Source organism: Macaca nemestrina, chromosome 14 (genome assembly GCF_043159975.1).
Source record: "Macaca nemestrina isolate mMacNem1 chromosome 14, mMacNem.hap1, whole genome shotgun sequence".
Lineage (NCBI taxonomy): Eukaryota > Metazoa > Chordata > Mammalia > Primates > Cercopithecidae > Macaca > Macaca nemestrina.
In genome coordinates, this window is record NC_092138.1 from 63,740,529 (window position 1) to 63,764,629 (window position 24,101).

The 24,101-nt window shown below is 44.8% G+C and overlaps 2 protein-coding genes across 10 annotated transcripts in view; one reads left to right on the forward strand and one right to left on the reverse strand.

Moving 5' to 3' along the window:
• The window catches only part of LOC105485675 (family with sequence similarity 219 member A), a 58,484-nt gene extending 54,525 nt beyond the window's left edge, over positions 1 to 3,959 (reverse strand). The window contains exon 1 of one of the 8 annotated variants that reach the window (XM_071077932.1): positions 3,527 to 3,959. In XM_071077932.1, the coding sequence (XP_070934033.1) occupies positions 3,527 to 3,553 (27 nt within the window). In that variant the 5' untranslated portion in view covers positions 3,554 to 3,959. Of the gene's footprint in view, positions 1 to 3,493 lie in introns of all 8 variants that reach the window. The other 7 variants (XM_011748021.3, XM_071077935.1, XM_011748023.3 and 4 more) reach the window with 7 other exon arrangements.
• A 120-nt stretch (positions 3,960 to 4,079) lies between these two features.
• Positions 4,080 to 24,101, forward strand: part of LOC105485688 (dynein axonemal intermediate chain 1) — a 67,744-nt gene continuing 47,722 nt past the window's right edge. Inside the window, exon 1 of one of the 2 annotated variants that reach the window (XM_071077925.1) lies at positions 4,080 to 4,341. In XM_071077925.1, the coding sequence (XP_070934026.1) occupies positions 4,294 to 4,341 (48 nt within the window). In that variant the 5' untranslated portion in view covers positions 4,080 to 4,293. The remainder of the gene's footprint in view (positions 4,342 to 24,101) is intronic. The other variant, XM_011748047.2, reaches the window with a different exon arrangement.

Sequence of the window (24,101 nt, forward strand, 5' to 3'; positions counted from 1 at the left end):
GTGACAACAGCAGCAGCAATAACAGGGCAGGGATCTCCTCCTCTTCCTCCCACTAGCTGAGATCTAATGCTTAAATTAGCACCTTGGAAACACCCAGATCTGCTGGCTGCCTTCTCTCCCAGTTCTGACACGCCCCCAGGCCTTCTTTTCAAGCCTGAGTTTCTCTTTCAATTAAATAATTTAAAAAATAAAGACGCGCTCCCCCTAGAGTTTATCTTTCCAAGTAGGGAATGGCCTCTGGATTCTTCCCATCACTATGGGATGGGGAGAGTTATTTGATGATGGTGCCCATGTGACAAGCTTTTATCCATACAGCTTGGTCCAGAAAGGGGCAATGATGACACCAGCATTGCCTGGCTCCCTTGGGGCTTAAGGAGTCAGCCCCTACTCTGTCCTCAGTGGAGGATCACACTAAGAGAGTGAGCAAGAGAAACAAACTTTGATAAACTGTGAGCTCAAGAGCAGGGTCACATCTGTGTCTGTGTTGCTAACCACTCTATCCTTAATACTCAGTTTAATATTTGGGACAGAGCAGATGCTCAATAGTTATTTGGTAAATTAATTGCTGAATCAATGATATCAGGTCTCTGTGATATTCTTAGAAGGGAGAGTGAGGAGCTATTGTTTAAACTTTAAAGAGATAGTTTGTCTTCATCTCATACATGAAAAAACAATCTAGGAAGGAGGAGAGACTTCCTAGAGGTCTCAATAAATGGCAAAAAATGGAATAGGTCATAGCTAAGTCTGAGCCTGGGACCCTGGTTTTCATGGCCTATCCAAATACCCTTAAAGAGCCATTTTGCCCTCTTTTTTGCCCTTTACCTCTATGACATGCTATCTTGATTTTTTTTTCTTTCTTTCTTTTTTTTTTTGAGACAGAGTCTTGCTCTGTTGCCTAGGCTGGGATGTAGTGGTATGAACATGGTTCACTGCAGCCTCGACCTCCTGGGCTCAAGCAATCCTCCTGCCTCGGCCTCCTGAGTAGCTAGTACTACAGGCATGCAGTACCATGCTGAGCTAATTTTTAAATATTTTTGTAGAGATGGAGTCTCACTATGTTTCCCAGGCTGGGCTATCTTAATTCTTTATGCCGCAAAATGAAGACTCCTGAAGAAACATCACACAAGATTCTGCTGGTCAACAATACACAGGGGATTTAAGGATTTTTGAGGTGCCTCTGGAATACAACCTGGGGACACAGGTCAGGAAGCCGGGCAATGTCTATGACCCTCAAATGAGGGATGACTATATTGCTATTTCCATAAGGCTCTCACTCAACCTCAATAAAGTATTGTCAGGCCGGGCATAGCGGCTCACTCTTGTAATCCCAGCATTTTGGGAGGCTGAGGCGGGCAGACCAATTGAGGTCAGGCATTCAAGACCAGCCTGGCCAACATGGTGAAACCCCATCTCTACTAAAAATACAAAAATTAGCCATGTGTGGTGGCAGGGGCCTATAATCCCAGCTATTTGGGAGGGGGGGAATATATATATATATTCTCTTGCAGACAAGGGTGACTTTAGCAGTTAAAAGGGTCTGAAGGCAGTCAGAGCTTTTCTAAGTGCCTCCTTGCCACAGATACTTCTCCAACTCCAGGTCCACACAGACCGGAAGCAGCTCAAGAGTCCTCTACCCAGCCAAACCACTATTCAGAATTTCAGGCAATAACAGAAGCACCAAGGACAATTGAGAGAGCCTGCTGGCTCTATTTCTTCTCCCCTTTGCTTGAACAGCTATTTCCTCCCTTTTTGGAAACCCCAGCTGGGAGACAAGAAACAACTCATTGCTTCCTTTTCCTGACACATTTGAACCTCCTCGTCCTTCATCCACCCTCTATTTTGATTCTTGATTAGATGCTTAGAACTGGAAGGGCAATCTAGTTTGACAAGCCAGGTTAGCTAGAAAGAGAACTCAGAAAGGAAAATTCTCTTCAGCCAGCCCGAAGTCCTTCTTTAAGTTCATGGGATGGACTTCTCTCCAGGATTTTCTAGCTCCCAAATAATCCAATGATGGCATGAGTCTAGGAAAAAGTCCTGCAACATCTCTCTCTGGTTTAATATTGTATGCTTCTGTAAAACTTCTTTGTTTTGGCTTTTAGAACTGTCTAAGTAGTCATGAAAGGGGGAAAAAGCCTTTTGTCTCCTGCTAAGTGGCCACTAATAATTCTCTCTACCATCCCCCAAAAGGTGTGACAAAAAGGCGGTGATGGGTCCCTGCCAAGGCCCATCTTGGCTGCTGTAATGGGTAGGTTACTCCTCCAGGAAGCTATAAAGCACATCTGTCAGCCAGGGGGTTATAGGCCCAAAGGTAGACCTGTTTCTGGCCACCCTGCCTAATACAGAAGCAGAGCTTCAGAACTTGGAGAGCTCAGCTCTGCTCCAGCCAGCACAGTTCAGAGAAATGGGGCATCCACACTTTCGGGTTTGTAGCTCACCTTGCCTCCTTCCAATTCCAGCTCAGGCTCCAGGGGGATAAAGCGAACACAGTCTAGACATTCCTTCTCTTCCCCCTTCACTATACGAGCTGGCTAGGCCTCCACGTCTCCCACCCGGTTGCCTGACAGACATGCGAGGTCAGGTAGCCCCCGGGGCGGTGGCCAGCAAGCATGGTCTCCCTTAGGCCTACCCTCGGTGCACCCGAGTTGCCCTCCCCCTTCTATTCCCTCCGCGCCAGCAGCGATGACATCATTCCTCCCTGACTCCGGGACCGCGGACAGGCGGCAGGATCCGCGCCCAGCAAGGACTTCAGGCACGTAGGCCTAAGATGATGGGGGCTCTTCGCAACCAGTGGGCACAGGCAACTCTAGCGCGGCCCCACTTCCTCTCCCGTCGGTTCCCGAGCACTCTCATCTGCACCCCGATTCCCCATCTGGTCGCCGTGTACTCTCCTTCCCGGTTTAGATGCCCCCAGCCTGGACTGCCCGCGCTCGCCAACGGAGAATGGAATTCCCAGGTTCTGCACCAACCACCTTCCCCCACTGGGTCCCTCGCCCCGGCCCAGCTTTCCTATCCGTATATCCAGTGGACAGGCGGGCAGGCCCCTCCTCTTTTAAAAGCTGATTCCCAATCTCTCTTAGCCTGACGGCTCCCCCGCCCTAAGCATCACAGGCCTCTAGGATTAAACGCCTCCCCACCTTCCATCCCAGCCCCCTGGGCCTGCCGCCGGCGATGCCCCATGACAGTTCCTTCGCCAGCCCCCGCTATGGGCCTCCACTAGCTGTGTGCACCTTTGTGCCCCCTCCGTTCCATCCGACGGTGCTCTGCCTCCACCGACGGTGCCCTCCGCCCTTACAGGTCCCTTTGCTCTCATCCAGCATATTCTCCCACGGTTTTCTTGTCCTGCAAGTCCCCGTCCCCCGGCAATACGTTTTCAGGGATCTCTTTGCCCCATCCGATGGCGCCCCTCCGCACAATCCCCCCGGCCTGATTCCCTCCCTCCCCCTCAAGCGACGCCCCCTCCCGGCCTTGGCCTGCCAGCCGCCCGCCCCCTCACCAGCGGCTGCATCTCCGAGTGCGCGGTGGGCACCTGGAACCGGTCGATCTCCTCCATCATGGTGCCGGCGGGCGAGCGGGCCAGGGGCCGGGCGCGGCCAGGGACGCCGACGGGACCGCGCGGGGCGGCGGCCCCAGGAGCCCGGCGGGTGGTGCAGACTAGGCCTTCCCGGACCAGTCGGGCTGGCAGGGGCCGGGCGGATGCAGGGGTGGGCGGGGGCGAGAGGTTCGCAGACTGGCTGAAGCCGGCGTGACTCCGTGGGCTTGCCTAGCACTACCGCGGCTGTGGCCGGGCCGAGCCGCAGGTCTTGCCTCGCCTCCTACTCCGCCGCCGCCTCCTGTCAGCAGCTCAGCCACTGCGGTGACTCGGCAACTCCACTTCCGGGTCCGGGACACCGCCCGGGACTTGCATTATTCATGAGGAGGCGGTGTCTGGGGACCCCAGCCCCACCCACATGCGGGAGTTCCGAAGGCGCGCGACCGCCCGGCTGCGATTCCTGAGAGGGCGGGGCTTAGTGGAGACTGGCTCACCGCGCGCCCAACCCCGCCTCCTTCCCGGGCCGGCTGGGCGCGCTAGAGGCGCCTGCGCCTTGGCTGCCGGGCGGTTGCTGGGTAACCGCGTCAGGGAGTTGGATTCTGTCCTGCAAGGGCACGGGGACCCACAACGACGGCTGTCCCTAAAGAACACTTGCGACTGGTAGTTGAAGTGGAGAGTCCAGATTTCTTGTGTGTGGTCAAGGAGACGGACGAACTTTTTGTCTTCAGACGAGGGAGCGTTTTGTAGACTCTCCGGGGGTTGAGATGCTTCCTGCTTCTGCGAAGGCTCCCCATAAACAGTCTCGTAAGCAGGTAACGCACGCACACCTTCCTTCTGATGACCTCTGACCTTCGTCGTCGCCAGTGACCACTAATCATACCTCTCCTACTGATCCTTGATCTTTTATCTGTTGACCCCTAACCTTCTCACCCCCGTGACCTCTAGCAAGTGCTCCCACTGACCTCTGACTCTGTCCTACTCTTTCCCACTAATCCTGGCCTCCTCTCCCATACTACCCCAACCCACTGTTTCTTACCTCTCTCCTTTTATCCACCATTCCCATCTCTTCACTTTACCCCCACGGACTCATTCTGACCAGTCTATCCTCCTTAACTCCCCCATCCCCATTCCCACGAGTCCCTTCCTCCTTGTCCTCACATTCTTGTCCCAAAGGAATTTTTCTTTTTTTTTTCTTTTTCTTTTTTTTTTTTTTTTTTTGAGACAGAGGCTCGCCCTGTAGCCCAGGCTGGAGTGCAGTGGCGCCATCTCAGCTCTCTGTAACCTCTGCCTCCTGGGAGCAAGCGATTCTCCCGCTTCAGCCTCCCGAGTAGCTGGGACCAAAGGCATAGGCCACCACTTCCGGCTAAATTTTGTATTTTTGGTAGAGACGGGGTTTCCCTATGTTGTCCAGCTCGTCTGGAACTCCTGAGCTCAAGCGATCCCGCTACCTTGACCTCCGGAAGTTCTGGGATTACACGTGAGCCACTGCGCCCAGCCTCAAAGGCATTCTTTATCCAACCCTTTACTGTGTGCTTAGCTCCAGGCTAGGTGGGAACACAGGCCTTGCTGTTTGGGAGCCCACAGAGGGTGCGCAAGAGAACTAAACAGAATACAGGATAGGCTATGTGCAGGAGTTTGATTTATTTTCTGTGCTGGGAGATTTATGAGGAGAAAGAGGGCAGGCAAAGAGGAAGAGGAGAGAGGCCCTTTTCTCATCCCTGTCCCCACCCCCACACGGCACAACCCGGACACTCGCCCCCAACTATTTCTAGAGCCTCATGTGTCTCTCTTCCCTGCGAGCCCCTGGTCCACTCCTGTGATTCATTCAGCTAAGTGAACATTATGCTCTGATTACCACCTGGACAGATGTCATCCCTTCTCACAGGAAACCCGAGTCATACCCCCCTTAACCCACTGAGCACCGAGTTCTGCCTTCTTCCTCAGCATCACCACGGAAGGCAAGGCAGTCCCAGTTTCCCAAGGAGTCTTCTGTGGTGAAGCAACTTAGTCCTTCAGGAACTTTTTCCAAACCCTTTATGAATTACCACTCTGGCTAATGTGTAGTTTCTAGCTCTGGAAAGCAGGACTTCTATTTATTTATTCCAGATTTACCTCACTCAAGTCTAGGTATATTGAGGTTTAGAGAGCCAATCTGTGTCCATGCTACTTATGACTTTGCATATTTTTGTCTGGCCACCTCCATGTTAGCCTTTGCTCCTCTGCCTCTTTTACCTGGCCTTCTGTAGCAGATGGCCGTGACTTTCTTAGGTCTCTGCAGCCTTGGGGAAGCTGCTAGTCCTGTAAGAACATGCCCTAATTTTATATCGGGGTTGGGCTTTACGTTGAAGTTCATGTACTGTGTTTTAGCCTCCTGACCCTATATTTACAGGCAGTTTGCTTTTATTTATTTTTTATTTATTTATTTATTTATTTATTTATTTATTTATTTTTTGAGACGAAGTCTCGCTCTGTCGCCCAGGCTGGAGTGCAGTGGCCGGATCTCAGCTCACCGCAAGCTCCGCCTCCCGGGTTTACGCCATTCTCTTGCCTCAGCCTCCTGAGTAGCTGGGACTACAGGCGTCCGCCACCTCGCCTGGCTAGTTTTTTGTATTTTTTAGTAGAGACAGGGTTTCACTGTGTTAGCCAGGATGGTCTCGATCTCCTGACCTCGTGATCAGCCGGTCTCGGCCTCCCAAAGTGCTGGGATTACAGGCTTGAGCTACTGCGCCCGGCCTGTTTTTTATTTTTTATTTATTTTTATTTATTATTATTATTATTTTTTTGAGACTGAGTCTCGCTCTGCCTCCCAGGCTGGAGTGCAGTGGCGCGATCTCGGCTCACTGCAAGCTCCACCTCCCGGGTTTACGCCATTCTCCTGCCTCAGCCTCCGGAGTAGCTGGGACTACAGGCGCCCGCCACCACGCCTGGCTAATTTTTTGTAGTTTTTAGTAGAGACGGGGTTTCACAGTGTTAGTCAGGATGGTCTCGATCTCCTGACCTCGTGATCCGCCCGCCTCAGCCTCCCAAAGTGCTGGGATTACAGGCGTGAGCCACCGCGCCCGGCCTATTTTTTATTTTTGAAACGGAGTTTCGCTCTTGTCACCCAGGATGGAGTGCAGTGGCACGATCTTGGCTCACTGCAACCTCCACCTCCCGGTTCAAGGGATTCTCCTGCCTCAGCCTCCCAAGGAGCTGGGATTACAGGCATGCGCCACCACGCCTGGCTAGTTTTTTTTTTTTTTTTTTTTTTTTTTTTTTTTTTTTGGAGACAGGTCTTGTTCTGTCGCCCAGGCTGGAGTGCAGTGGCGCGATCTTGGCTCACTGCAAGCTCCGCCTCCTGGGTTCACGTCATTCTCCTGCCTCAGCCTCCTAAGTAGCTGGGACTATAGGCGCCTGCCACCACGCCCGGCTAATTTTTTTGTACCACGCCCGATTAATTTTTTTGTATTTTTAGTAGAGACAGGGTTTCACTGTGTTAGCCACGATGGTCTTGATCTCCTGACCTCGTGATCCGTCCGCTTCGGCCTCCCAAAGTGCTGGGATTACAGGTGTGAGCCACCGCACCAAGCCAGTTTTTGTATTTTTAGTAGAGACGGGGTTTCACCATATTGGTCAGGCTGGTCTTGGACTCCTGACCTCAGGTGATCCACAGGCCTAGGACTCCCAAAATGCTAGGATTACAGGTGTGAGCCCCCGTGCCCCAGCAGTTTGCTTTTAAAATTATTGAGGTTTGGTTTACATACAATAGAATGTACCATTTTAGTTGTACGTGTTGACAAATTTTAACAAATTTACACAAGTATGAACCACCACCACACTCAAGATATAGGATACTTTCTCTATCCCAAGAAGTTCCCTGTGCCTCATCCCACCTCCTATTCCCCACCCCTGGCCTGCCTAGGTAACCACAGATCTGCTTTCTGTCATTACAGATTCGATTTGTCTTTTCTAGCAACTTACAATTTGAACAAACTTGGGGATGGGTTGCTGTAGCCCATTAGGGAGACATTAGAGACTAGTTACAATGAGAGCAGAGAGAGGTGATAGTAGACAGAAAGCAGAAAAAACTGGGTCAACTGGCCCCGTACACATCAGCACTGCTCTATGGAGGGAAGGGTTGTTTTAATTCAGAGTAAATATTGGTGTGCGGGGTGTGAGAAAAGGTTGGGTTGTGCTAGGTTGTATTCATCATTTTCTTGCCTCAGTGAAGACCAATTTGAGTCAGTGCTAATCAGGTGTGGGATGTCCTAGAGATGTTTGAGAAGTTGTCCCTGTCCTCTGGGAATTCAGTTCAATGGGGGAGACAGAACACAGGCATACAAAAATAAAGGAGGATGGAATCCCTGAGGATGAAGGAGAGAGAGGCCAGCAGGTTAGAGCAGCAGAAAGGCTTCAGAGAGGAGGTAGGTAGGACTGGGATGCCAGGGGTGAGGGATAGAGGGATAGAGGATAGAGAGGAGTTTAAATTCCGTTTGTTCATGTCACTCCACTGGTCACCTTTTAGTGATTCCCTGTTGCTCTCAGGATAAAGTCCCAAAAGTCCAATTTGCTTGGTATGGCCTTTGCCACCCTGCATGATCTTGCCTTTGCTACCCATCCTACTTCAAATCACCACCTATATGAAAATTCCACAATCCCAGCAAACTGAACTGCCCTCACTTCCTAGAAAGTAATATTCACACTGTTTATCTCCTCTAAGCTTTTGAAATCTTTTCTGTCTGCTTCTACCTACTCTACTCCACCCTGCCCCAAATCTTTCATTCATATCCTATTCATACTGCAGGTCTAAGCTTGGCATTCATATTCTTCTACAAAGGATTAAGTCCCCTTTCTGGAGGCAGGATAGGGTGATATCCCCACTAGACTATAAACTCTGTTATGGTAAGGATCATGTCTGTCTTGTTCATTGTTGATTCCCCTCTGCCTAGCACAATACCTGGAATACATTGAATTCTAAGAAAATGAGTTTAATATGAATTCTGAATGCCCTAAATTGTTCTTGGAAATTATCATCTGAATGTGTCTGAAGGATAGGAAGGGGTGAAACTGGTATGGGGAGACTAGTGGGGGATTATAACAAGGAAATGTAACTGTGTAAGCATGGTTTTCCAGGTGCATGTTTATATCTGCTTTGGCAGTAGGGCTGTGAATGATTCAAATTTGAACCATACATATCCATGCCTTGAGAGATGGGTTTTGGAGACTAAGAGATAAAAATATTGATGTATAAATATTCATGCAGTAATTATTTATCGTACACACTCTGTGTTAGGTACTGTTCTAGGTATCGGTGATATAGCAAGAAACAAAACAAACAAAAATCCCTGCTCTCATGGAGCTTATTTTTTAGTTGGAGGTAAAGTGACAATAAATAAATATGTAAAATATATAGTATATTAGATGGTGATAGATGCCAAGAAGAAAACTAAATCAGAGAAGTAGACTAAGAAGTTCAGGGAATCAGAAGATTATCATTTAAATAGGATGAACAGGGAAGGTATCACAGAGGTGGCATATGAGCAAAGACCTGAAGGAAATGAAAGAACTATGCAATATCTGGGGGTGGGGTGTGGGGTGAAGGGGTGGGGACAGGGGAAGCATTCCAGACAGATGGCATAGCAAGTATAAAGTCCCTCGAGATGGGAGCCTGCTATACATCTTCTGGATCAGCAAGGAAGGGAGTGGGGAATGTGGCAGGAGATAAGGTCAAAGAGGTACATTCCCCTATTCCATAGAGTTAATCAAATAACCCATGGCATATTAAATTGGTCATTATGGAGCTCCATGAATCATAATTTGTAATTAAAATGCATGAATGTCAGGCACCATAAACCGTACATGACCAGCTCAAAACATCACTTGTAATGCCCCAATAGCAAAGCGTCCTTCCTGAAAATTGTGAGAATGCCAACTGGCTGCATGTATGCATGTACAGGAGGAGCTTTGCAGCATTGCCAAACATTGCCTGGCAGCCAAACTTCTTAGTAGAAAACCAAATTAGAATCTTCTGTGAACTCCAGTTAAAAGCTAATTTTAGTTTATGACTAACAAATTTTAGTACCCCTTTATAACTCAGTTGGTTACCATAAAAAAAAAAATCAAAGTCTGGAATTTTACATCATTCTCCTGTAAAAGCCAAAGAAAATACTTTTATTTTGGATCATTTTGTGGTCTCTCAAGAAGCTCCTATGGTGCAATACTTTTAGAAATATTGATATAGATTAGGGGTGACCAGGGTAGGAGTGAGTGGGCAGGATTGGGCATGAGGCCCAAAGAGAGTCTTGGATGATTCAGAGATTTTGAGCCTGGTGATGGGGCCTGGTATCTGTAGATGAAAAGACAGGAGGTGAACAGAATCTAGGGGAAGTTGATGTGTCTCTGTATGTCCAAAGTAAGATAGCTTCACTCCTGTGACCTCAGTGTCATTCTTACACATATATTCCTCAAGCCCTAGATATGATCTTTTACTCCCTTACCTCTTAAATATGTCTCAAGTTAAACTACTTTTTTCATATACACTGCCACCTCCCTAGCCCAGCCTACAATCATCTCTTACCAAAGAGTGCTATAAAAGCCATGTAACTAGTCTTCCCTCATTCACTTGTGCCCTTTCCAATCCATTCTCTACACTGCATCAAAAGTGATCTTTTCAAACTGTCAATCTGATTATGCCATCCCCCACCCAGAACACTTCAGTTACTTCCCATTGCTCTTAGGATAGGGACCAGAATTTTAGATAATCCCTCCAGAGGCCTGAATGGGCCTAAGACCTACTTGGGTCTCTATACCTTAATTTGTACCACTCTTCTCCCATTATCGCTGTACCTTAGTTCTATGTGCTGCCCCCTCTTTCTGGAATGCTCTTCATACCCTCCCTCACACATATACTCACTCCTAAGATTTCAACCCCCAAATCAATCCCCACAACCTGCCCCAATTCCCCCTGCCCTGTTATGGAAGATAGAGTAAGTTTCCTCTGTTATATAGTCTCATTGCTCTGTGTTCCTTTCTTCCATAGCATGCATCACGGTTTGTAATTATTCACTTATTTGTGTAATTATTTGATTATTGTATATCTCTCCCATTAGATTGTGAGCTCCTTGAGAGCAGGGCCTGTGGATGTTTTTGCTTATATCTGTATTCTCAGCTCCTAAAACAGTGGCCGTGATGACCTCAGAAGCTCTTGATGAATGTTGAATGAATGATCAACTGTGGTTGGGGAAGTAGCACAGTGTTCTATGGAAGCATGTGGTAGGCGGTCTTCGTTCTGATTCTCGGGAAATTAGGGAAGACTTCTGGGGGGACCACCAGTATTTTAAGGTTTGGATAGAAGAAGAGTTCAAAATGGAGAATAAGAAGGCATAATCAGAGAAGTAAGAAGACAACAAGGAAAACTAATATCCCAGAAGTCAAAGGAAGAATGTGTTTCAGTGAAACTGTATGGTCAGCCAAGTTGCATGTTGCTAAAGTGTCAATGAAGATAAACACTAAGATACAACTATTAGATTTAATAACTTGGAAGTTATTGGGGACCTTGGAAAGGACAATTTCAGAGGGAAAAGCTAAACTGAAAGCTAAGAAGGCAGTAAGGAGTATGTAGGCAGATTTTTTTTTTTTTTTTTTTTTTTTTTGAGACGGAGTCTCGCTCTGTCGCCCGGGCTGGAGTGCAGTGGCCGGATCTCAGCTCACTGCAAGCTCCGCCTCCCGGGTTTACGCCATTCTCCTGCCTCAGCCTCCCGAATAGCTGGGACTACAGGCGCCCGCCACCTCGCCTGGCTAGTTTTTTGTATTTTTTTTAGTAGAGACGGGGTTTCACCGTGTTAGCCAGGATGGTCTCGATCTCCTGACCTCGTGATCCGCCCGCCTCGGCCTCCCAGAGTGCTGGGATTACAGGCTTGAGCCACCGCACCCGGCCTGGCAGATTGTTTTTTAAGATGAAAGACTTGAATATATTAAATGCTGAGGGGAAGGATCCTAAATGGAGAGAGAAGTTGAAGATAAAGAAGGAAGATAAATAATGACTAGAGCCAAGTCTCGGAGGAGATGATGTTGTGGACAGGAGGAGGCACACTTTGTAACAGGACTGGAGAAGGGATGGATGCAGTTGATGATAATTTTGAGGTTTAGCAGCAGAAAACTGAGAGAGTTTTTTCTTCTTTTCCTCTACTAGTGTTATGGAATTCCTTCTGGAAGTGATAACTAGAAAACAATTTTTGCCAATGGCAGTTCCATTTTGTTATGATTATAGTCATGCTATTTTCAGAGTTAGAGTCTGAGGTTTGTCATGCACAATTATCAGATTACAAAACAGCTGTGAGCATTTGAGGCCAGAACTTGTTTTCCTCCCCTGTGTACTAGGGGGCCTAGCACATTGTTAGCACTCGATACATGCCAGGTACTCAAATAATAATGGCAGAGGGCTCTTGTGCTTGTTGCTGGGCTTTGCAGACTGCAAGTTGATGCTAAGGAGTAATGTTGACTCTCTGACTCTAGCTGTGAGCAAGCCACATGAAATTGTTTTCTGCCAGTTAGGAATTTGTATCAAGTGTTCAATCTTTGCAGTCACTGAGCACTGACAGAGTTGTATGCAAGAGGCAAGCAAAGGACAAAGCTGTTGTAACTTTAGTTTCACTGGTTTGAGTCTTGCAACACTTTGTTCTACTCATAGAGTCACTGGATTCTGGTTTACATGGTGGATTTATGTCCTCCATTTGTCTCACCTCCTAGATTGAGAACCCTGGGTGTGAGAACCAGCTCAATCTTGGTTCCTCTTTAGCTGTCATCCAAGGACCTGGCACATAGTAGATGCTTAATAAATGCTGGATGAATGAATAATGACTGAATGAGTTAGTTGATGAGTGAATAAATGAGTGATGAGAAGGTCTGTACTATGCTACCCTGAACACTAACTTTTCTTTCTTGGCCTGCAGAAGAAGCAATTCATGCCTCTTTCATCCTAGTCAAAGTAGCCTAATCCTATTAATTATGTAGGGACCCTATCCCTAATGTTAAGCTTATTTTTCTACTTTTATTCTTACATCACATCCATTTGCTCATTTACTTATTTTCTCAATGTGTCATGTATTCAGCCTCAAATCTTATTTGGGAACAAACTGGAGTGTATATGGACAAAATAATCTGCTGCTCCTTGGAGAGGCATCTGCTTCTGTGCCTCTGTGTCTTTGTTAATTATTTTGTTCCTTCTGCATGGAATGCCCAAGTCTTCTCTACTCTTCCTACCCTTTACAGACCTGGCAAACTCTAATGCACATTACTTGAGTTAAGCTCTTTAGCTTACAAAGAACAGAGGCTCACTCAAGTTACCTCAGATAAAACAGGATGAGAGAAGGGGGAAGGTATATATGTGGGGAGTTACAGATGGTTATTATAAATACATAGATAACCTAGAATTGAAATTTGAAAACAATTGATTCTGAAACAGGTATAGGAACCAACTGCTTTCTCTATGTCTCTCACGGCCTGTCTATTTCTCTTAACAATTATGTTTCATTCTTATTCTTGTTTCCCAACTGGCCAGATTTCCATGGTCTCTGCTCCCTCATAATTTTAGTCTGTTTCCAGCTTATCATGGCTGTTCTGACCTCTCTACCTCACAAACATTTCTATCAATATCTCCATCCAACTACTGGTTCACCCGGTAGTCCTAGTTCAAATTCTTAAGGAGGGAATCTGATTGACCCTAGCTCATCTGTTCATGCTAGGCAATGTCAGCAAGGGACAAGATCCTATGGCTCTTTAAGCAACCAAAGCTAGAAGGAGATATTCTCTTTGCTCAGCTCCTCCAGCGGAAGATATAACTTGCTTTACTCTAAAGTAACTTCTGTGTTGTTTCTGGTAAATCTCTTTCTCATGAATTGTGCAGGAAGGGGCCTCAGATTTCTTCTAGTCCAATGCTTTCATTCAGGGCTGATATTTACATTACAAAAGGTCCTGTCCTTTACAAAATGCTTTACTGTAGGGTTTTAAAAATAGCACATTTCTGCAATGAATTTTAAAATACAGCACACAGGCCGGGCATGATGGCTCATGGCTGTAATCCTCGCACTTTGGGAGGCTGAGGCAGGAGGATCACTTGAGCCTAGGAGTTTGAGACCAGCCTGGACAACATAGCAAGACCCCATCTCTATACACACATACAAAAATTAGCCAGGTGGCATGCACCTGTAGTTCCAGCTACTCAGAAGGCTGAGGCGGGAGGATCCCTTGAGCCCAGGAGTTCAAGACTCCAGTGAGCTATGATTGTTACCACTGCACTCCAGCCTGGGCAACAGAGTGAGAACGTGTCTCTAAAATAAATAAATAAAATGCAGTATACTTTATATATAACCTTAAAGACCTTGATTTAGGGGATTTATATTCTGGCCATGGTGCAGAAATCTACACTGGACTTTCCCTCCCACTGTAAACAGCTGTAAGCCTGTACACAATATATGACACTAATATTTTTAGGTATTGGACAATAAATAACATAGGACAGTGACTCCTGAGGGAAGGAAAACACTCAACGTGAGTCACACATTTACCCTTGCTCTCTGCCTAAGGACAATTTCTTGATCATGGCTCAGAGAGGTAGATCCAAAGGAGAGCATGATTGTACCAGGGAGTAACCCAGATGTTGGAATTAGCAAGCAATGTCTTTAAGGCAGCTGTTATAAATGTATTTATGGACATAAAGGAAATACTGTTTTAATGGATGCACAGATGGAGAATCTAAGCAGAAAAATGGAAACAGTAGAAAAATACAGTATCAGAAATAAAAAATTCTTTAGATAGGCCTAACAGCTGAATGTGAAGATGGATCTATGGAAATTATTCAATCTGAAGAAGAGAGAGAAAGAAGGTTTTGTTTTGTTTGGTTTGGTTTTTCTTGTAAAAAAGAGAGCCTGGCTGGGTGTGGTACCTCATGCCTATAATCCCAGCACTTTGGGAGGCCGAGATGGAAGGATCACTTGAGCCCAGAAGTTTGACACCAACCTGGGCAACATAAAAAAAAAAACCTCATCTCTACAAAAAAATTAAAAATTAGCCAGGCGTGGTGGTATGCCCCTGTGGTCCCACTACACAGAGGCTGAAGTGGAAGGATAGCTTGAACCCAGGAGATCAAGGCTGCAGTGAGCTGTGACTGCGCCACTGCACTGCAGTCTGGGTGACAGAGTGAGACCCTGTCTCAAAAAAAGAGAGAAAAGAAAAAGAAAAAACAGGCCCACTGTTACTGAGGCTCCATTAAAAAAATAATAATAATAAAAGAGAGGGCCTTAGTGAGCTATGAAATATATATGTATTTGGAACATGTGTATAGTTGGAATACCAGAGGGAAAAAGAGGAGGAAAAAATATTTGAAGAAATAATGGTCAAAAGTTTTCTAAACTTGGTGGAAAACATACAGGACTATCAGAAACTCAGTGAGCCCCAAGCAGGATAAATACAAATAAAATTACATCTAGGTCTTTCATAGTCAAACTACTGAAAACCAAAGATAAAACTAAAACCTTGGAAGTAGCCAAAGAAAAATGACACATTGCATACAGGGGAACAATTAAATGAATTGTGGTTAACTTCTCATCATAAACAATGTAGGCCAAAAGACAATGGAATGGCTTTTTTTTTTTTTTTTTTTTTGAGACAGGATCCCACTCTGTCACCCAGGCTGGAGTGTCACCCAGGCTGGAGTGCAATGGCGTACTCACAGCTCACTGGAGCCTTGACCTCCTGAGCTCAAGTGATCCTCCTGCCTCAGCCTCCAAAGTAGCTGGGACCACAGGCATGCACCATCAAGCCCAGCTAATTTTTTTTTAATATATATAGAGACAGGGTCTCACTAAGGCTGGTCTTAAATTCTTGGAATCAACTGATCATCCTACCTCAGCCTCCAAAAGTGCTGGGACTACAGGTGTAAGCCACTGTGCCTGACCTGGAAAGACATATTTAAGGCACTGAAAGAAAATTACCGTCAACTCAGAATTCTATATCCAGAAAAAATACCCCTCAAAAAGGAGGGTGAAATAAATACATTTTCAGATATACTAAAGCTGAGAGTACCATTAATGGTAAATATGTGGGTAAAGGTAAAAGACTAGCTTTTTTTCTTTCTATTAATTTTATTTTTGTTGTTGTTTTTGGTTGTCTGAGATAGAGTCTTACTCTGTCAACCAGGCTGGAGTGCAATGATGTGATCTCAGCTCACTGCAACCTGTGTCTCCCTGGTTCAAGCAATTCTCCTGTCTCAGCCTCCTGAATAGCTGGGATTACAGATGCTCACCACCATAGTGGCTAATATTTTTTGTATTTTCAGTAGAGACAGTGTTTCACCATGTTGGCCAGGTTTATCTCAAACTCCTGGCCTCGAGTGATCCTGCTGTCTCGGCCTCCCAAAGTGCTGAGACTACAGGCGTGAGCCACTGCGCCCAGCCCTTCTATTAATTTTCTTTTTTTTTTTTTTTTTTTTTTTTGAGACGGAGTCTTGCTCTGTCGCCCAGGCTGGAGTGCAGTGGCGCGATCTCGGCTCACTGCAAGCTCCGCCTCCTGGGTTTACGCCATTCTCCTGCCTCAGCCTCCTGAGTAGCTGGGCCTACAGGCGCCCGCCACCGCGCCCGGCTAATTTTTTGTATTTTTAGTAGAGACGGGGTTTCACCGTGGTCTCGATCTCCTGACCTTGTGATCCGCCCGCCTCGGCCTCCCAAAGTGCTGGGATTACAGGCGTGAGCCACCGCGCCCGGCCTTAATTTTCTTAAAAGACAGATGACTGTTTAAAGCAAAAAACAAAACAAAACCATATCGTCAAGTGGGGCTTATACTGTATACAGAAATAAAATATGTGACAACAATAGGGCAAATGATGAAGTAGTGGTGGTAAATAGAATTAGCATGTTATGAGATTATTACATTGTGAAGTGTGAATATTTATGTTTAATAGAATATGATAAGTTCAGGATGCATATTGTAATCCTTTTTTTTTTTTTTTTTTTTTTTTTTGAGATGGAGTCTCGCTCTGTCGCCCAGGCTGGAGTGCAGTGGCCGGATCTCAGCTCACTGCAAGCTCCGCCTCCTGGGTTCACGCCATTCTCCTGCCTCAGCCTCCCAAGTAGCTGGGACTACAGGCGCCCGCCACCTCGCCCGGCTAATTTTTTGTATTTTTTAGTAGAGACGGGGTTTCACCGTGTTAGCCAGCATGGTCTCGATCTCCTGATTTCGTGATCCGCCCATCTCGGCCTCCCAAAGTGCTGGGATTACAGGCTTGAGCCACCGCGCCCGGCCCATATTGTAATCCTTAGAGCAACCACACATGCACAAAATACAAAAAGGCACATATGAAAAGCCAATAGAGAAAGCAAAATGGAGAACTAAAAAATTTCAGTTAACACAAAAGAAGGCAGAAGATGAACAGAGAAACAAAAGAAGATGAGAAAAAGTAGAAAACAAAGAGCAACATGGTAAAGACCTCCAATTAAGAGGCAGAGTTGATCAGGCTAGGAAAAAGAAAAAAACAACTATATGTTGCCTGTTACAAGAAATATATTTTAAATGTAAAAACATAGAATGTTTGAAAATAAAAGAATGGAAAAATAAACTATGCAAATGGAAAGCATACGAAATCTGTATGAGTGTCATTATCAGACAAAGTAGTCTTCAAGACAAGAAGTATTCCCAGAGATAAATGGGGCCATTTTAAAATGACAAAGGGTCAATTCAAGAGGGATACATAAAATCACAAAGTATATGCCTCAAGATATAAGAATCAAAAGAACTTCAAGATGTAAGCACCAAAAAAATGACAGAACTAAAGGGAGAAGTAGAAATATTCATAATGATAATTCGATATTTTAACATTATTCTCTTGGTAGATCTGAACAGTGCTGTTAACCAACTTGACCTAATTAACATTTATAGAACACTACACTCAAGAACAGTAGAATGAAAACTACGCCCAAGAACTGCAGAATTTTCACAAGGATGAGCCATATACTGGGACATAAAATAAATTCAAATGCATTTTAAAAGATTAAAATCTTACAGTTTAACTTAATTCAAATTCAACATTCATCCTTGCCAAAAAAGAATCTCAGCATATTAAGAGTAGTTTGAACAAAATAGAAGTAAATAATATCTTTAAAATCTCTGGGTATTTAGAAATTAAAGAATACTTCTAAATAACCTATAGGTCAAGAAAATCATAAAGGAAATTAGAAAATATTTTTAATTGTAATGAAAATAAAACATATAAAAATTGTGAGGTGTTGCTAGAATTGTGCTTGATAGAAAGGTATGGTTTTAAATGCTGTATTAGAAAAAAAAAAAAAAAGGCTAAGTGTGGTGGCTCATGCCTGTAATCCCAGCACTTTGGAAGGCTGAGGTGGGTGGATCACTTGAGCCCAAGCGTGTGAGACCAGACTAGGCAACATAGTGAGACCCCTTCTCTACAAAAAAAAAAAAAAGAAAGAAAAAGAAAAAATTAGCTGGGTGTAGTGGCATTTACCTGTACTCCCAGCTACTTGGGAGGCTGAGGTGGGAAGATCGCTTAAGCCCATGAGGTAAATGCTGCAGTGAGCTATGATTGTGTCACTGCACTCCAGCCTCGGCAACAGAGTGAGACCCTGTCTCTCCTGGTCTCCAACCACCACACACACACACACACACACACACACACACACACACACACACACACACACAAATACACACACACACAAGAAAGAAAGAGAAAGAAAAGAAAAGAAAAAAAGTTTAAGATCGTCTGGGCGCAGTGGCTCACACCTGTAATCCCAGCACTTTGGGAGGCCGAGGCCGGCAAATCACGAGGTCAAGAGATCGAGACCATCCAGGCCAACAAGGTGAAATCCTGTCTCTACTAAAAATACAAAAATTAGCTGGGCGTAGTGGCGCGCGCCTGTATTCTCAGCTACTCGGAAGGCTGAGGCAGGAGAATTGCTTGAACCCGGGAGGCGGAGGTTGCAGTGAGCCGAGATTGCGCGACTGCACTCCAGCCTGGCGACAGAGCGAGACTCCGTCATAAATAAATAAATAATAAAATTTTAAAAAGTTTAAGATCAGTGTTTTGTTTGGTTTTGTTTTTTTGAGACAGGGTCTTGCTCTGTCACCCAAGCTGGAGTGTAGTGCCCTGATCTCAGCTCACTGAAACCTTCCACCCCTGGGCTCAGGTGATCCTTCTGCCTCAGCCTCCTTAGTAGATGGGACTACAGGTGCATGCCACCACACCTGGCTAATTCTAGTATTTTTTAGTAGAGGCGAGGTTTCACCATGTTGGCCAGGCTGGTCTCAAACTCCTAAAATCAAGCGATCTGCCTGCCTCATCCTCCCAAAGTGCTGGGATTACAGGCATAAGCCACAGTGCCCAGCCTGCGATCAGTGTTCTAAGTTTCCATCTTAAGAATATAGAAAAAAGGCCGGGCGCGGTGGCTCAAGCCTGTAATCCCAGCACTTTGGGAGGCCGAGATGGGCGGATCACGAAGTCAGGAGATCGAGACCATCCTGGCTAACATGGTGAAACCCCATCTCTACTAAAAATACAAAAAACTAGCCGGGCGAGGTGGCGGGCGCCTGTAGTCCCAGCTACTCGGGAGGCTGAGGCAGGAGAATGGCGTAAACCCGGGAAGCGGAGCTTGCAGTGAGCTGAGATCCAGCCACTGCACTCCAGCCTGGGCGACAGAGCGAGACTCCGTCTCAAAAAAAAAAAAAAAAAAAAGAATATAGAAAAAAATAAGCAAATTAAATCCAAAGAAGTAGAAACAAGATTTATTTCATCAATTCCACTTACTTTATAGTTTCAGAGAAAAATAAGAAAAATAATAGCAAAGCCAGAAGTTGATTATTTGAAAAGATTAATAATAAAGTTGATAAAATCTAGGAAGCCTTATCAAGATACAAAGAAAGCACAATATCCAGTATCAGGAATGAAAAATGAGATTTCAGGACAGACCTTACAGATGTTAAAAAGAATGAAAGGGGAATAGTAGGGAGAACCTTATGCCAATAAATTCATCAACTTAAATGGAATGGATGAAATTTTTGAAAAATGCAGTTTACCTTAACTGACACAAGAAGAAATGGAACATACTCCATACCTATTAAGAGATTGAATTCATAATTAAGAACCATCCCCCAAAGAAACTCCAGATGCAAATCATTTCACTGATGAATGGTATCAAGTATGTAAGGAATGAATAACACTAATCTTATACAAAGTCTTTCAGAAAATGAAGGATAAGGGAATAAGTCCCAATTCATTTTATGAATAACCCTGTTATAACCCTGATATCAAAATCAAAGCATTGCACAAGTAGAAAATTATAGGCTGATATTCCTCATGAACATAAATGCAAAGAAAAAGCCTTAACAAGATAATATCAAATCTGTTCCAGCAATATATAAAAAGAATAATAGATCAAACCAAGTGGGGTTTATCCCAAGAATACAAAGTTAGCTCATTAAAAAATCAAAGTATTGGCCAGGCCTGGTGGCTCACGCCTGTAATCCCAGCACTTTGGGAGGCTGAGGCGGGCAGATCATGAGGTCAGGAGTTCGAGACCAGCCTGGCCAACATAGTGAAACCCTGTCTCTACTAAAAAATACAAAAAGTTAGCTGGGCGTGGTGGTGGGCACCTGTAACCCCAGCTAGTCAGGAGGTTGAGGAATGAGAATTGCTTGAATCCGGGAGGAGGAGATTGCAGTAAGCTGAGATCATGCCATTGCACTCCAGCCTGGGCGACAGTGTGAGACTCTGTTAAAAAAAAAAAAAAAAATCAGAATATTTCTTCATATTAACAAGATAACAGAAGAAAAATCCTATGATGATGACATCTCAATAGATTCAGAAACAAAAGCATTGACAAGATTAAACATCCATCCACAAAAGATTGTTATAATGATCAAGTAAGATCATATACTCCAAAATGTTTAGTAAACTGAAAGATGCTATAAAAATGGAAAGTATTTTTATTGTCATCCTTCTGCTGTGACACCCTGAGATGCACAGGCTCCTTTCTAATAAGATTTCTTGGGACCTGGAAAACATAGTATTCAATTATTCATTCTAAGCCCTCAGAATGGAACTCAATCACCTTGCATGGCAGACTACACGAAATAATAAAAATAATGACAACCAAAATGTCTACATTGCCACTGGTACTTGAGGGCTTACTTTATGCTGGGCTCTGTGTTAGTGCTCTTCATACATTATTTTATTTTATCCTCACAGCAATTCTATAAGGAGGACACTAATATTTTTCTCCCCCTTACAGATGAGGAAATGAAGTTTAGGGACTAAACGCCTTGCTCAACGTCTTACATATAATTCGTAGCAGAGCCAGGTATCCGCAAAGGCTTATTTGAGAGCTCCAGCTTTTAAATCCTATACTTTCTGGCCTTCTGCAGCCTTATCTGGGAAGGGTCCTGTAGAATTGGCTTCTGCCCTCCTGTGTTTCCAGGGAGGAATGGGGCTGGTGTTGTATTCTCTTTTCCAGCATTCTGAGCACTGTGCTAACACTGCATTCATAGGAAAGGAAAATTTATGTCACTGTACCTTGTTGATTTTTACATTCTTAATTAGCATTTGAAATTATAAAAGTAATGCATATTCACATTTAATATATTAGGGTGGGTACAGTGGTTCATGCCTCTAATCCTGGCATTTTGGGAGGCTGAGGCAAGAGGATCACTTGAGGCCAGAAGTTTGAGACCAGCCTGGGCAACATAGCGAGACACTGCCACTACAAAAGATTTAAAAATTAACCAGGCCTGTTGGTACATGCCTGTATTCCTAGCTACTTGGGAGGGTGAAGCAGGAGGATCCCTTGAGCCCAGGAGGTAACAGCTGCAGTGAGCTGTGATTGTGTTGCTGCACTCTAGCCTGGCAATGGAGTAAGACCCTGACTCAAAAAAAAAAAAATTAAAATTAGGACAATGAATATATAACAGTATTAGTCCCCTTCCCCACAATTCTGTAGTCACACTACCTGGACAGAAACCACTGTCAACAGATTCTATATATTCTTCCAGAAATTTTGTATGTATATGCAAATACACATATACACATATTCTTAAAGTAAACAGATGGGGCATCTATTCCTGTAACTTGCTTTTTTATTTGACAATATGCCTTGGAGAGCTTTCCATAGCAATACATAAACGTTTACTTCATTCTTTCCACTTTATTTTTTCAACAATATACTATTTTTTAATTGACAAATAAAATTGTATATCATCTAAAACATATTTTGAAATATTTATACATTGTGGAATGGCTAAATAAAGCTAATTATTATTATTATTATTATTTTGAGACAGAGTCTCACCCTGTCACCCAGGCTGGAGTGCAGTGGCATGATGTCAGCTCACTGCAACCTCCGCCTCCCAGGTTCAAGCAATTCTCCTGCCTCAGCCTCCCAAGTGACTGGGATTACAGGTACCTACCACCAGCCTAGCTAATTTTTGTATTTTTAGTAGCGATGGGGTTTCGCCCTATTGGCCAGGCTGATTTCAAACTCCTGACCTCAGGTGATCCGCCTGCCTCGGCCTCCCAAAATACTGGGATTACAGGTGTGAGCCACCATACCCAGCCAATCAAGCTAATTAACATAGCATTACCTAGCATATTTATAATTTTTTGGGGTAAGAACACTTAAAACCTATTCTCTTAGCAATTTTCAAGAATACAATACATTGGTTGGTTGGTTGGTGGGTAGGTTTGTTGGTTGGTTTGAGACAGGATTTAGCTCTGGTGCCCAGGCTGGAGTGCAGTGCATGATCACAACTCACTGCAGCCTTGACCTTCTGGGCTCAAGTGATCCTCCTACCTCAGCCTCCCAAGTAGCTGAGACTATTGGTACACCCCACTACACCTGGCTAATTTTTTTAAAATTTTGTGGGGTCAGGATATCTTGCTATGTAACCTAGGTTGGTCTCGAACTCCTGGACTCAAGCATTCCTCCTGCCTAGGTCTCCCAAGTACTGGGACTACAGGCATAAACCACCACACCCGGTCCAATACATTGTTATTTACTATAGTCACTATGTTGTATGATAGTTATTCTTTTAAAAATATGCATAACATCCCATTGAATTGCTGTAATTATTTTGTTATTTATTTACCTAGACTCCTATTGGCAAATATTTGTGTTTTTCCATTTTAAAAAATTACAAATAAAGCTGAAGCAAGCAATTTTGTACATACATCTTATGCAGGTGTGACTATTTCTTTTCTTTTTTTTTCTTTTTTTGAGACAGGGACTTGTTCTGTCGCCCAGGCTGGAATGCAGTGGCACAGTCTCAACTCACTGCAGCCTCTACCTCCCGGGTTCAAGCGATCCTCCCACCTCACCCTTCTGAGTAGCTGGGACTACAGGCATGCACCACCACGCCTGGCTAATTTTGTTTATTTTTTTGTAGAGATGAAGTCTCACTATGTTGCCCAGGCTGGTCTTGAACCCCTGGACTCAAGTGCTCCTCCTGCCTTGGCCTCCCAAAATGCTGGGAGTGCAGGCGTGAGCCACTGCACTCAGCCTGAGATGTGAATATTTCTTTTTTCTTTCTTTCTTTCTTTCTTTTTTTTTTTTTTTTGAGACAGAGTCTCCCTCTGTCACCCAGGCTGGAGTGAAGTAGCACAATCTCGGTTCACTGCAACCTCCACCTCCTGGGTTCAAGTGATTCTCCTGCCTCAGCCTCCTGAGTAGCTGGGATTATGAGCACGTGCCATCATGTCCGGCTAATTTTTGTATTTTTAGTAGAGACAGGGTTTCACCATGTTGGTCAGACTGGTCTCGAACTTCTGACCTCGTGATCCACCCGCTTCGGCCTCCCAAAGTGCTGGGATTACAGGCATGAGCCACCGTGCCCGGCGAGGTGTGAATATTTCTATAAGAAAACTCAAGAAAGTGGAGCCATTGAGTTGAGGGGTATATGCATTTTAAACTTTGGTACACATTGCAAACTTTGGTACAAAAAGTTCACATCAATTGGCACTACCACAACAATGTGTGTGTGCCTGTTACCCTGCATAGACCACTATTCAAAGTTTTAATACTTTTTTCAGCTACAAACACTTATTGTGCGCCTTCTGTGTGTTTTAGACACTGCACTAGGCTCAGAGATTTAAAATGTATTCAGTGTAGCTGGAGGAAGATTTGTTGGTGAATTGCTGCTGTTCCTTTGGGACTAAGAGCTTTTACCCTTTTAGTAACGGAAACTGCAAGCTGGTGAGGTATTTAGTTTCAATTTAGCTTAATGGAAACCTGTTAGTGAGTTTTAAAATAAGGACCAAGACAACTGAGATGGTAAACGAAGTCTCTTGGGCCCCAGGAAGGAGGATGCAGCATCTGTGGGTTTGCATGCCTCGAAGAGCCCCTCTTTCCAGGAACAATCATGTTTCAGCATTGAACTCTTGAGTGGAGATGTGAGCTGCTGAAATCTAGTCACCCCTAAGGCAGGTGCTTCCTAGTAGGCAAAGGGCCACACAGATCCCATGTGGCTGAGAGCAGAGCAGTGTCTATAAGTGGGAATGTAATGCTGTCAGCCATCATTTATTGGGCACACACTCAGGCCA